General features: G+C 19.4%; 4 protein-coding genes across 5 annotated transcripts; 2 read left to right on the forward strand and 2 right to left on the reverse strand.

Moving 5' to 3' along the window:
* Positions 1 to 102: 102 nt before the first annotated feature.
* Positions 103 to 6,128, forward strand: LOC122716699 (double-stranded RNA-specific editase 1-like). 2 transcript variants are annotated; one of them, XM_043940033.1, is made up of 6 exons: positions 103 to 320; positions 762 to 808; positions 3,680 to 4,313; positions 4,644 to 4,813; positions 4,901 to 5,459; positions 5,762 to 6,128. In XM_043940033.1, exons 1-6 carry the CDS (start codon positions 281 to 283, stop codon positions 5,875 to 5,877), a joined length of 1,566 nt encoding a protein of 521 aa, XP_043795968.1. In that variant the 5' UTR covers positions 103 to 280; the 3' UTR covers positions 5,878 to 6,128. The 2 variants fall into 2 exon arrangements, with proteins under 2 accessions (XP_043795968.1, XP_043795969.1); XM_043940034.1 differs by having other exon boundaries at positions 3,782 to 4,313.
* A 732-nt stretch (positions 6,129 to 6,860) lies between these two features.
* On the forward strand, positions 6,861 to 8,012 carry LOC122716689 (intraflagellar transport protein 22 homolog). The gene is made up of 4 exons (XM_043940014.1): positions 6,861 to 6,896; positions 7,305 to 7,474; positions 7,540 to 7,739; positions 7,820 to 8,012. The coding sequence occupies exons 1-4, from the start codon at positions 6,861 to 6,863 to the stop codon at positions 7,963 to 7,965; spliced, it is 552 nt and encodes a 183-aa protein (XP_043795949.1). The 3' UTR covers positions 7,966 to 8,012.
* A 980-nt stretch (positions 8,013 to 8,992) lies between these two features.
* LOC122716598 (bifunctional coenzyme A synthase) lies at positions 8,993 to 11,796 on the reverse strand. The gene is made up of 5 exons (XM_043939846.1): positions 10,456 to 11,796; positions 9,956 to 10,299; positions 9,638 to 9,892; positions 9,373 to 9,555; positions 8,993 to 9,287 (listed from the first exon to the last, which is right to left on the reverse strand). Exons 1-5 carry the CDS (start codon positions 11,093 to 11,095, stop codon positions 9,084 to 9,086), a joined length of 1,626 nt encoding a protein of 541 aa, XP_043795781.1. The 5' UTR covers positions 11,096 to 11,796; the 3' UTR covers positions 8,993 to 9,083.
* A 935-nt stretch (positions 11,797 to 12,731) lies between these two features.
* On the reverse strand, positions 12,732 to 14,233 carry LOC122716654. The gene is made up of 5 exons (XM_043939943.1): positions 14,086 to 14,233; positions 13,762 to 13,907; positions 13,384 to 13,540; positions 12,962 to 13,081; positions 12,732 to 12,892 (listed from the first exon to the last, which is right to left on the reverse strand). The coding sequence occupies exons 1-5, from the start codon at positions 14,231 to 14,233 to the stop codon at positions 12,732 to 12,734; spliced, it is 732 nt and encodes a 243-aa protein (XP_043795878.1).
* Positions 14,234 to 14,241: the final 8 nt, after the last annotated feature.

Raw genomic sequence — 14,241 nt, forward strand, 5'->3', positions numbered from 1 at the left:
TTCTAATTAAATTTATGAAATTGTCGTTATTAAAGCATGCGCTTAATAGTCAATATGGCAGACATGCCATTTCCGACAACAGCAAAAACGTCATTTCCTACTTCTATGTAACGAGATAGAAAGTTGTTTCCAATTTATAAGTTGGAAGTAATAATACTTATAGGTGTTTTATATAAATTAATTTTACTTTATATTTAAAAATTAAATGAAATGTAAAAAAATATTTATATGTTCTAAACTTGATTATATCTGAAATAATTTAACTTAAAGAAACTTCAGCATGTATACAAGAAGCAGACAGAGTCAAGGCTATGCCAATAGTAAGTTATTTTAAATAATTTTAAAAGAAAAATCAAATTATTTCGAACACATATGTATTTTATATTTACATTCTAAGATAATAAATATGTTGATATATATTTCATATTTTTAATACTCAAAAATGTAAATAGTTTTAATAAAAAAAATCGATATCTATATACCGGCTTTATAGAGAATGGCGTCCTAAAATAGATATTTTGGCATAATTATATTTATATTATACTTTTTTAATGATAAAAATAATTTTTTAATATATATATATTATTTAGAAATATATGTGTATATATATATGTATGATGTATGTATGTATATGTATATATATATATTTTTATTTCTTACGTCAATTTAAATATAAATAATTTTAGAATTATAAATATATTAATTTTATTATAACTTATTTTAATAATTAATATTAATAATTTTCTTAATTATATTTACAGTGAGAAACCAAAATAGTTCAAATGTGGGATATCAAGGTCAAAGCACTGTAAGTTTCTTATTTTTTATGCTATTTTACTTATAATTTAACAACATAATTTTTTTTTAATAATTATAAGAAATGCATATATCTTTCAAAAATCATTAAGAAAATTATTTAAATGAAAATGTGTAAAAATATATTGTACTTTAATAATTACATTATATAATCATAGTAAATAAATAATAACATATATATTATTTTAACCAAATAAATTTATAAAATTATTTTCAATAATTCTGTAATTTACAAATAAAACATACATCATATAATAAAACATTAAAAATAATATATTTTAAAAAATGAATTTAAAAATATTCATTTATGAAAATTTGAATGGTTCAAAAATAAAATTATTTTATTTTTTCTAATTATTTGTTTTAATAGATATATTAAAGATAATATAAATTTTTTATATTTAGTTTATATATTTAGTATATATATATATATATATATATATACTAAATATATATAAATATATTAAATATATACAAAATATATATATATATATATATATGAAAGATATGTAATTATAATGTAAAGTATTAATATTTGAAATTTTAAAAATAGATTGAAATAATTTATATTATTTTTAAACAAAATTCTGCTTTTCATATTTTTGCAATAAGATACATTTACATTTGATAATATACATATTCAATGTTTAAATGAAATAAATAGAAAATTTAAAGAGTGATTTTAAAGATTAAAATAAATATAAGTTAATATTTTAGAAAATATTCATTAAAATTTCTTTTTTCAAACTATAAACAATTTAATTTTGCACTAGATAAAGTGAGATAATAATATAAAGTAAATATATCTCTTTCTCTATCATGTTTTATTTTTATCTCATTTTATCTAATATAATTAAATTTATTATAAATTTAAAAAATGCTTCAGAAAACTTTTGAATTTAATTTTTGTGTTTGTTTTGATTTTTTTTTTAATTTTCTATATTATTTAAACACTTATAGAGAAAGTATTTTTTGAATTTAATATTTTATATATGTATATTTATTTTTTATGCTTATTATATATTTATTATGGCTGATTGATAATCTTGTGTAATGTAAATTATATATAAAATATATATAAATTTATCAAAATATTTTGATAAATTTATATTTGTAACTTGATATTTAAGGAATAAATAGTTTTTTGTGTATAATATAGTTTAATATATTTAAATAATTTATATCATAATTTAAAATAATATGAAAATAATATGAAAATAACATAATTTTATTGTTTGAATTTATATTATTATAATACAATATTTTATATTATTATATAATACTTTAATTCATGTACCAACATATAAATTAGTTTTAAGAATATAAAGATATATATTATATAGTTATAGGTATGTAATAATATCATTTTGTATATGTATCAGAAATTTTATTACAAAATACTTATATGTATAAAATACATATATGTATATAAATATATATATTACAAAATTATTAATCATACATTTTTCTGATAATCAAAGTATTTAATACTTTACTGTTTTTCTTAATTATTTTTTGAATGAAATCTTATAATCTAAATAATAATATGAATAAAAGTAAATAAATAATAGAATAAAAATAAAGTTAGTTAATTTAAATGAATCATTCATCTTTAAGTATTTTTTAATGAAATATATAATAATAAAACATACATGTTATAAAATTAATTATTCAAAATATTTTCTATAATTGTAAAATATTTATAAATTAAAAATCTTATTTATCTCTTGAATATTACATTTTATATTGAAAAATATTATGAAACATATTTAGTTTTGTTTCAAAAAAAAGAGAAAGCATTAGAAATATTTTAGATTCATCACAATTATAATGTTCTTCCATTTGTTGTTTCCAATATTCCATCCATTTGCATGTACTAATTAGTGGTCCCTACTTTCCCCTCCCCTGCAATGCAGGAAATAGTAGCTATACAACAATACCGAGGAGGTCTATTCAGCCAGGGACTAGTTCGTCAGTTACCCACATAGCATAGCCTCCATAGGCCATATTTTTAATAACATACTGAACTGATGTTTAAATAATGTAGAAATAATTATCATTTTTAATGAATACATACTTTATAATAAATTCATTAATTTGTATAATATATATATATATATATGTTATATGATATATATATGTTATATGATATATATATATATATATATATATATATATATATATCATATTTTTTCAAATATTAATGTTTAATTTAGAAAAAATTATATTCAGTTTTATATTTTTCTAATATTATTATTTGTTAAATTTTAATTAAATAATTAGTTTAAGTATTTGTTTTTCATAAATTGTAAATTGCTTTGATATATTATGTTATAAATTAATATTAATTTATAAAATACATATTAATTTTTTTTTCATTCTTAAATTATTTTACTATGATAAAAATTTTACATAACAAATGAAAATATAAATATTTCAATAATTAAAGATTTCTTAAAGGACAGAATTATAAATCTATAATTGCAATAGAATTTATTTTAATTTTATGTATAAAAATTATAAAATATACATAAAATACTTCTGCTGAAAATGATATTTTATTTCATAATTTTATATATAGCAATAAAACTACTATAGAAAGAATAAGAGTGTTAAATTTAAAAATCTTTATTTATTTATTTTTTTTTTTTTTTTTATATGTTATACAATTTTTTTCTTTGTTATATATAAACACAGTTCAGTTATATATAAAGAAATATTGGCCATAGAAGAAATTTGGTTGGTATGAATTATGAGGGTAGCATTAGACTGCTTTCAAATGCATATGCGATGCTAGACCTTGGTGGGATAGCACAACCGTACAGGTTCCTTGTGTAGCGGCGACCCACCCTATGTTTTGCAGTACAATCAGCAAGGCAGTTTTCAAGGAACACAATCTTCTCCAAATCAGCAAAATAATTACAAACAAGGAAGTGCACAAAATTCACAATCATTTAAACCGCAGCAACAGCAGCAACAACCACAAATACAACAAGTAGCAGCAAGGAACTTACAACAAGGGAAACCTCAACAGACACAGGTGCAACCAGCAACATTAAGGAATTTGCAACAAGGGAAATCTCAACCACAGCAACAATTGCCACAATCACAAATTAAACAACCTCAACAATCAATTACAAATTCTTCTCAATCTCAATCTCAGCCACAACCTCAATCTCAATCCCAATCACAATCTCAATCTCAATCTCAATCTCAATCACAGCCTCAATCACAATCTCAATCTCAGTCTCAACCTCAACGATTAAAACCAATTTTAAAACAACCTTCTCAACAACAAACTGCAGCAATTGCACAAAATAATCCTATTTCATCATCTCAATCATTAGTTTCCACTCCAACATCTCCTTTAACAACTAATTCTAATCCTACACTGCCAAGTAATATATGTGAAGTAAAAAATGAAAATCAAGTGCCTGAAAATACAGATATGGAAATACAAGAACAACATCCAAGATGGAGGCGTAAGGCACCTGGATGTAAGTGTTTAAAATAATCAATAAGTATATAATAAATTTAAATTCAATTTTTTAAATTAATTCAAAAATTTGTTTTGAAAAAAAATAATTATATAAATAATTTAAAAAATGAAAGAAATATTTACAAAATATAATTATTATTGAAATAATGATGATAATTCACTGCGCAAATTTGAAGATTAGAATTATTACTATTTGCTCCAGTAACTTATTGTTGAATTGTGGAATATTAATAATCATTGTGAATATTAATATACTGATATAAATATTGAAAAAAAATTAATAAATTATATTATTACTTAATAAATTAATTAAAATTTATACCTTTAGTTAGGGTAAATAAAAGACTAAAACGACTTCGTTTAAATCAACGTCTAAGAAAAACATTGCAACCAAAAAATGCAATTATGGTATTAAATGAAATGAAACCTGGAGTGCAATTTACATTTCCTGAAACTCAAGGACCTATGCCAAATTCTCTATATCTTGTTCATGCAGAGGTATTTAAAATAATTTAATATATTTATAAATTTTTTGAATTTTTTGAATGACAAAATTATAAAATAATTTTTTTAAAAATAAAACAGCTTGATGGTAAAACCTATGTTGGACAAGGATTATCTAAGCCACTTGCTCGTCAGAACGCTGCTGAAAATGCATTGAAGGCTTTATTACTTGAAAAAATGACAGCTGCAACTATGAAAGCACGTATGGATGCTGAATCAGATGGGCAAATAAATCAAGCTATAGAATCATCTAATACATCAAAAGAAGATAATAATGAAGAAAGTGGAACACCAATGGATACTAGTGTTGATGAAAGTGATGAAATTCCATGGAGTTCTTTAGCTAGCTTTGCATTGTATAAACTTTTCCTTGAATGGCATAATCAAGGAACATCAGTTCCAGTTCCAAGACCAGGATTACCATCACCTGTTAAAGGAAGCAAACGAGAGATTTCTCATGTCCAAAAAACTCCAGTTCAAAAAGAACTTCCGCCCAATGCAACAAACATACATCCTGTTATGTTATTAAATCAAATGAGACCTGGTTTAACATATGTAGAACTCAATCGTGTTGGCAATCCACCTAACACAATGTTTACTCTTGCTGTTGATATTGATGGGATTGAATATACGGGAACAGGTAATGTAATATATATATTTTGTATATGTAGTTTGATTCGTTTTTTACTTTAAATATTTATATGTTTATTCTGTACAAAAAGATATTTGTACATTAAAGTAAATTATTAGTAATAAAGATTAATTTATAATTCATATTTAATATTTATAACATTTTGAAAATTATATATATAACATACATAATTTTTTATTTTATTTTTGTTTTTTTGTTTTTTTTATTTTATTTTTTTATTTTTTTTTATTTTATTTTATTTTTTTTTTTTTTTTTTTTTTATATAAAAAATGTATGGATATATATTACAGCAAAAAACAAGAAAGATGCGAAGAAAATAGCAGCAAAATCTGCACTTTTTGCTTTATATGGTTTAAACTATCCAGATGAAACCACGCCAATAATCCAAGATCAACCAATGGTTTAAAAAATAATATTAATTTTTATAATATGTAAATTGTGATACTATATCATAGTGTTACTTATTTTACAATGAAAATTTTTATTCATATATTATATGAATTATTGCATATTAAAAAAAAAATTCAAGAAATTTAATAATTGCAAATATCATACATCAGTCTAGAATATCATATCAGTATAAAAGATTTATGGAAATATTTTTTTTTATAATTTTGCATTATAATATAAGTAATAAATAATATAATAAATATATTATAAATAAATCAAAATAATCAATATATTTCTTTTATCAGCAGGAAATAATATAAATAATAAATATAATCTTATCAAATGATTATGTAAAAATGATTATCAAATTTATTGATTATATAGATATTTAATTTGTATTTACAGAAATTAATATTTTAATATTGATTATCACATTTTAATTTTCACTTTTTTTTATTGTATAATTATTTCATTATATATTAATATTAATAGTTTATTTATCATCGAATTCTATTTACCTAAAATAGTACAGATGATAATAATGTAAAAGTAGTTGTAAATACATTATTAATTAATGAATACGTAATTGAAATTGCATTTTTCCAAAAAAGAGAAAACTGCTTTCTTTAAGAAATTATACTTTATATAGTATATATATATAGTATATAATCTATTATTTTATATCTAATGTTTCACTTGTATCGTGTTCAAACTAAAATGTTTATGTATCATAATAAATGGACATATACAAATAAATTTTATGCTTATCAATAATTAACTATATTCTAAAATATAAGTTTTTTTATTTTCAATGAAATATGTATTTTTATGTTTATTGACCTTTTATATTGATTTATTATTAAAAGGCTAAATCTGTAAGATACAATAATGTCCATTTTAGCATTCACTCAACTTTGTCCAAATTAAATTTATAGAAGTTTATAAAGTTTTTTTTATAAGTTCAAATAAATTACAGAATTTCGATTTAAATTGAATAATATGAATCAGATCAATGTCAAATTAGCAATTTATTCAGTATTGAAACTCATAAGCCAAAGTTCAATTTTCCAAAAATCAGTCAGAGATAACAATAAATGCTAAAACAGACACTACTGTATATAGATATAAATGGTTGTTATAGCGACAATTTTCCAAACATTCAATACAGGAAAAAACTACTTGTATCAAACTAAAATATATATAAAATATGCAATCACTAAAAATAATAGTTATTGGATCTCTTAGGGTAATATTTTAATTCTATACTTTATAAATAATAATCCATTTTTTGTTATGTAAAAATTTAATTTACTTTTTATTGTACTCATTATATGTACAGTAAAAATAATTATATAAAACTTGTAATTAATATATATATAATATACATATAAATACAAATTGCGTTAATCCTAAAATTTCAATTGTTTAAAAAATATCTTTTAGAGTGGTAAAACAACAATATCTAATTTTCTTGCGGATGCTACAGAAATACCCTATGATTATTATCCAACTAAAGGAGTACGAATACTAGAATTTGAAGTGCAAAATATAAATGTGAATAACAGTCATATCACAAAAGATATTGAATTATGGGATTGTAGTGGAGATCATAAGTATATATAAATATTTTATTTATTCAAAATTATAAGTTATAACAAAATATATGAATATATTTTAGATATGAATATTGTTGGCCAGCTATAAGAAAGGATGTACATGGCGTTATGTTGATTTATAGTGAACAATCAAATGAATGTTTAAAAGAAATTCAACAATTATATGATTATTTTATTGATCAAACTAAATTAGATCCAGACAGATGTGTAATTTTTTGTTACGACCCTGAGAACAAAAATCCTGAGGTTTCAAAAATTATTTGTGAGTACTTATATTAATATAATATTAATAATTATAATAAAACATTTATTATTTTATATATTTTTATTTAATTTACATAGCTTCAACATTTATGAAAATATCTCATGTTAAATGCAATATCGAAAATGGTGCAAGTAAATTAAAAGCTGATTTTTCATCATTCATAAGTACAATACTTAACAAAATACATAATTATAAAAATCAAAAAGATATAAATATTTTGTAAAAAGATATTATATAAATATATAAATATCAAACATCAGAGCAAAATATTTTTTAATAAATTTTTATTTGTATTAAAAATGAAATAATTTCTAAATAGTATATATTGATAAAAAAAATTCTAATAAATCAAAATTAATTTTGCTAGAAAAAAAATAGTAGTATAAAATTGATAAAAATAAAAAATTATTATTTTTTGAAATATAACAAAAATTAATATTTTTTATCTTTATCTTTTAAATCTAATATGATAGACAATTTTTGTAACTAAATTCAAATTGAACATATGATAAGTATATATAAAAAATCTTTCTATCCTCAAACAATAAAACATTGATTTGTTTTTTCATAAGTGTGCTATCATTTTGTACATTTCTATTATTTTTCATTTTTTACATGGAAAAATGAAAAACTTGTAAAAAAAAAATGGTAACTATATTTGTAATCTTTTTTTTTATAAATGGTAAAGAAAATTATTAAAGAAAAGATATTTTATACAATTATGTATATAAAATTGTAATAAATTGCATTAATCTCAAGAAATATTGAAAATTAGGATGTCAGTATCATTTTGATGATGTTTGAAAATTTAGCTTAATATTTAAAATAGTATAAAATTATTTATAATTGCTAATAACATTAAATATTATATTATAAATTATAATTAATTATAATTATAATATTAAATATTATAATTTTAAATTGCAACAGAAAGAAAAGATACAATTATATTATAATAAATGTATAACTATTATATAATTATTATGTACTTTATGAGAAAATTTACAATTATACATATTATGTTACATACCTGTAAATGAATCAACAATTTTATTTTCTTTACAAAAATATTTGATTAAATGCATATTAATGCATATTAATGCATATTTAATTAAATTTAATTAAATGCATATTAATCACTTTAATACAAAAAACTATTAAAATTTTCTCAAATATAATAAATATATTATATAATTTGTATACAACTTATTAAAATAATAAACAATATTTCTATAAATATCTATAAAAATAATAATATATAAAATATAACATAATAATATATAATATAAAATAATCTATAAAACTTTAACAATTTTAACTATAATTTTGTAATATTAAAATTCAATTTTTTTCTTGATCATTTAAAAATGCCATTGTTTCATTCCAAGCTTTTTGCACTTGTCCTTCAGTAATTTCATGACTCCATAAAGTGCATATTACAACATTAGCTTCATCAACTTGATCTTTATTATTTAATTGAGCTTGAACTCTTAATTTTGCATCAGTTTCTGTTAATGTATTTCTTTCCATTATTCGTTGTATAGCCTATAAATTAAAAAAATTTTAAATTTGATTAATTAAAAATATTCCAATATAAAATATTAATAATTTTAATCCATTAAAAGTTCACTTCTTTTTGTGGAATAATGCAAGTCCAGATTTCATGACATTCGTGTTGCCATTTTGCTTGAATTAAAACAGCAGCTTCCATTACAATTATATCAAATCCTTTTGTATTAAAGTCATTTATCTGTTTTTTTGCTTCTTCTAAAATCATGGGCCAAAGAATTTCATTTAATTTATTTAATTGTTTCTATAAATAAATTTATATTTTTAAATATAATTTTAAAAATAATAGTAAATATTACTAATAATATAAAAAAATAGAAACCTACTTTATCATTAAATACTATATGTCCAAGTACTTTTCTGTCAATAAATCCATCAGATTTTAAAATATTAGAATCAAAATTATTAACAATTTCATCAAAACACTTATTACCAGGTAAATATAAATCATGTGCTATTTTATCACAATTAACAAGTGCAGCACCTAATTTTTTTAATTTCTCAGCTACTGATGATTTCCCACTTGCTATACCACCAGTCAAACCAATAATGTAAGGTTTCAAAGGTTTATTTTCAATTCGCTGAAATATTATGTATTTTATTAATATAAATCATTTGTATAATAAAATTAGTATAATACATACAGGAGCATAAAGTTTTGTTCCTAATAATCGTATTCTTTGATTACTAGAACTGATTTTGTTTTCTTCATGTTCTTTATGATGCTCATCAGTTATAATTTTTATAACATGAATATCTAATTTGTTTAAGTTTTTTTTTATTCTTAATTCATTTATTTTATCTGCACCATTTTTTGTTTCTTCACTAACTACTATCATTTCAAATGTTGAATCATATTTAGTTGGACCATACATATCATTTATACATACAATTTCATATTTTATAGTACTATCTATATCTTTTAAAAATTCTTCCAAATTAAACATTCTTAAAGAGCAAGGTTCTATCAATTCCCATAATAATTTTTCTATAAATTCAATTATCCAAATTAATTAAAATATATATTTAAAAATTATTCTATGAATATTATCAATAGAATTTATTTTATGCATAAAATTCTATAATAACTTATTAATATATAAATTATATATATTTATAATAATTTATAATTAAAGTCTCTTACCAGATAACATAGATTGATCAGTTACACCAATTGTAAGTTTTTCTGTACAACGTAATAAAGCTTCACTTAAAAATATTTTATGACCATTATGTATTCGATCAAATGTACCACCAAGTACTACATTCTTATAAGTTTTTTTATCATTTTTTTTTTCATTAACATCATTTTTATCATTTTTTTTTTCATTAACATCAAAATATAATCCATGAAAATGTAATGGATATTTTTTAGTTTTTTCTAATTCCAAATCATCAGTAGGAATAACACAAGTAATAAAACTGGAAAATAAATATCTTTCGATGAATTTATCAGCTTGACTTTTGCTACAATTTTGATCAAAAATAACTATTTCCACATGTTTCTTAGTATGTAATCGTATATGACGTTCTTTTATACTTGTAAGTAACACACGAATATCAAGTTGATCAGATATAGAAGATGTATACATATAAATATTGGAAATTGCTTGAGCGAAACGATTTATTCCCCATGTATAATCTATATGCAATATTTCACTAAAAATATTCTTGCACGGCAAATATTGAATATATAAAGTTTCTGATACATGTTTCTTGATAATTGGTAATAATTGTGTTATTCTCGCAGGATTTGTTAAAACTAATAAACCTGTTTTTTCCATGATGTAATAAAATTAATGTAATAGAATATCTTAAATATTAATCCTCGTGTTGTGTATTATATGCACAATTACTTCAAGCATAAAAAAGATAATGTCATACGATGATATTTTTTATAAATATTAGAATTGCAATTCTTGAACTTTTTTTAATAAGCGGAGTAAAATGGTCAGCAATAGCGTAAGAGTTTAAAAAAGTAACATTGCACGTTACTGTATTAAAATATTTAATAGAAACTATTTTTAGAATCATATGAAAATTACATCACAATAAAATATTTAGTATTTGCGTATAACATTGCTCTCCCACTCTTCTACTTTCTATGTCATTCCTGACTATTTTATCTTATTTACTGGCAACTTAATGACTGAATCGAGTTATCGAATACAAACAAAATCATATGATTAAAACTTTAGGGAACTAGAATTAAATTCACAATTTTAAATTCTAAAATTTAAAAATAAGATATTTTTCATGTATTAATTTATTTATGGAATTAGTTATTCATTAACATAAATTACAACAGTATAAAATTGTTAATGTTGTTAATCACTAATTTATCAGTTAATAGTTCAAGTTGCAATTTGTCATAATAACGACATTATATCATTTGATTTGATTATTTTAACCAAATAAAACTTTATATTCACGAACAATTTGCAACAGTTCATAAATTATATTATGTAATATGACATTTTTGTGAACGGTAAATACAATAAATTGACAAAATATTGCGAACAATGTTCACGAATTGTTGATTTGCCTTAATGATTCATTTCAATGAATATGAACATGATTCTATGAATATATATATATATATATATATATAGTCAGTAATATATATATAAATGTCAGTAATTTAATAATTGTTTATTTATTTAATTTATTTTAATTTATTTCAATTATTTTAAATAAAAACATAATATATAAGAAATAATACAAATAAAATTTATTATTAAATTAAAATTAAAGTTTATATAATATACATATTTTTTTGTTAATTCAAAAATTAATATTAAAAAATTTTACATGAAAAATATCCTATTTTTAATAATTAGGTAATAATGCATTAACTATGCATTATTATTATTCACAATATTGCACTATAATTATTTACAGTGTTACTATTTAGTATTATATTTATCATAACAATATATTATTATGAATGAATATTTCATAAAATATTTATTAGGTTATGTTTATTTTGAAATAAAAATTCAGTATCGTCTACTATCAGATCTCATACAGGCTTATATTTGAAATATATAAACTATATAAGTATAAAAATATTAAAAAATAACAATTTTTTTTAATAAAATATACGTTGTATTCATTGTTTGCGACATAATTAGATTTAATTTCTAATTTTTCACATTAATTTTAAATTATTTAATTTTTTGATTCAATTTTATTTTATTATAAATAATATTTATTATTTTTGTATATTAGATACAGAATACAGATACAGATTTGTACAGAATATTAATTCATAAATAGAAATTATAATAAGTAATTTTCTTTAAACACAAATATGAAAATTAACTTTATTACTTATATTTAATTTATATGATAACTATAATTATATTATAACTTATTTTATAAAAATAATGTTTATTAATTAACATTTATATTAAGAATTTATAGGTTCTTCATTGGTGGTGTAGATAAACATCGCAAAAGTTTATATGAAGAAACATTATAATGTAAAATTAACCATTGTACTAATTGTATATGGTTATTATTAAATGCCATTTTTAACAAATTATTGTACCATTTATCTTTAGAACCAAATCCACATCCTATGATAATATATTATATTAAAAATATATATGATATTAATAAAAAATTAAATCTTTATAAAGATTAACCTGTTTCTACAAGCATTTCAAGACAAGAAAAATCATTTTCTGTTGGATTATTAAGAATATAATAAATAGCCATACACAAAGCATTTTCTCCTTTTATTGTAGTAAGAAAAGGATCAGCACCTATATAATTTTAGAAAATATATTTAATTCTTAATTTTTATGTATTATGATAATATTTATTAATTATCATAATACATAAAAATTATTATTATTGTAAATATTATGTATTATGATTAATATATATTATATTATATTAATATATTAATATAAATTATTTAATATAATTGTAAAAAATATAATATAATTATGATATAATTATAAATTATATAATTATTATATAATTATAAATTATTATAATATATATATAATATACAATTATGATATGATATAATTATGATATTATTATTTTATTTTATGCATACCTTTTGCTAACATAAAAGCAATTAAACATTTATGACCTTGCAAACAGATACGATGAAAAGGTGTTAAACCAGAGGATGAACATTTTACATTTATTAATTGTGGACAATATACTATTATATCAATGCATTTTAATGCATAAAATGTTTTACAACAATTCTAAAAAATTTATAAATTTAATAAATCATTGAATAAATCATTGAATATAATTATCATAAAATAAAGTTAAGAAAATTGAATTAATGGTGGCCTCTTTCAATAGATTATAACTGATATAAAAGTAATAATTTTTAAGAATATATTTTTTATGTAAAATTTTACATGTTTAATATTTCATAATAGAATTAATATTATATGATATTTAGTAGAAATTAATTTACATCAGCTGCATATTCTAGAGTATTTAACATTTCTTTATGACTGATTATACTTTGATTTCGCGTAATTAGTCGATTATAATTCTTTAATTTATATAATTCTAAATCATCATATTTAGATTTATTTATAAATTTTTTATGATAATTATCTGTAAAATAAGTAATTTAAAATTTAAAATATAATAAATTACTGTGAATAATATAATTTTAAAAAATATAAAAATAAATATGATATTAATAAAATTTTAATTAATAAAATTTTTACTTATGCAATTAATAAAATGCAATTTAAAATAAATTTTAAATTTCAAAATACAATATAATAACCATTTATATAATAAAGCATATAAGAAATGATAATGATAAATCCAATGAGAACAATAAATTTAAAAATATTTGAAATTTCACTCAATGTTACAAAATGTTTAAATAATATATCATAAAATGATTCGTTATATTTTAACATAAGACTCATAATTTTGT

This window comes from Apis laboriosa, unplaced genomic scaffold, assembly GCF_014066325.1.
Source record: "Apis laboriosa isolate Shangri-la unplaced genomic scaffold, ASM1406632v1 scaffold47_cov149, whole genome shotgun sequence".
Taxonomy (NCBI): domain Eukaryota; kingdom Metazoa; phylum Arthropoda; class Insecta; order Hymenoptera; family Apidae; genus Apis; species Apis laboriosa.

Coding starts and splice junctions, on each gene's coding strand:
- LOC122716699 (XM_043940033.1), top strand. CDS start 281: ATGTATACAAGAAGCAGACAGAGTCAAGGCTATGCCAATA. Junction 4,814..4,900: donor TATATCTTGTTCATGCAGAG/GTATTTAAAATA, acceptor AAAATAAAACAG/CTTGATGGTAAAACCTATGT. Junction 5,460..5,761: donor GATTGAATATACGGGAACAG/GTAATGTAATAT, acceptor TATATATTACAG/CAAAAAACAAGAAAGATGCG.
- LOC122716689 (XM_043940014.1), top strand. CDS start 6,861: ATGAATCAGATCAATGTCAAATTAGCAATTTATTCA. Junction 7,475..7,539: donor GATTGTAGTGGAGATCATAA/GTATATATAAAT, acceptor AATATATTTTAG/ATATGAATATTGTTGGCCAG. Junction 7,740..7,819: donor TGAGGTTTCAAAAATTATTT/GTGAGTACTTAT, acceptor TAATTTACATAG/CTTCAACATTTATGAAAATA.
- LOC122716598 (XM_043939846.1), bottom strand. CDS start 11,095: ATGGAAAAAACAGGTTTATTAGTTTTAACAAATCCTGCGAGAATAACA. Junction 10,300..10,455: donor TGATCAATCTATGTTATCTG/GTAAGAGACTTT, acceptor TTGAATTTATAG/AAAAATTATTATGGGAATTG. Junction 9,893..9,955: donor GAACAAAACTTTATGCTCCT/GTATGTATTATA, acceptor ATAATATTTCAG/CGAATTGAAAATAAACCTTT.
- LOC122716654 (XM_043939943.1), bottom strand. CDS start 14,233: ATGAGTCTTATGTTAAAATATAACGAATCATTTTATGATATATTATTT. Junction 13,541..13,761: donor CTCTAGAATATGCAGCTGAT/GTAAATTAATTT, acceptor TAAATTTTTTAG/AATTGTTGTAAAACATTTTA. Junction 13,082..13,383: donor TGCTTTTATGTTAGCAAAAG/GTATGCATAAAA, acceptor AAAATTATATAG/GTGCTGATCCTTTTCTTACT.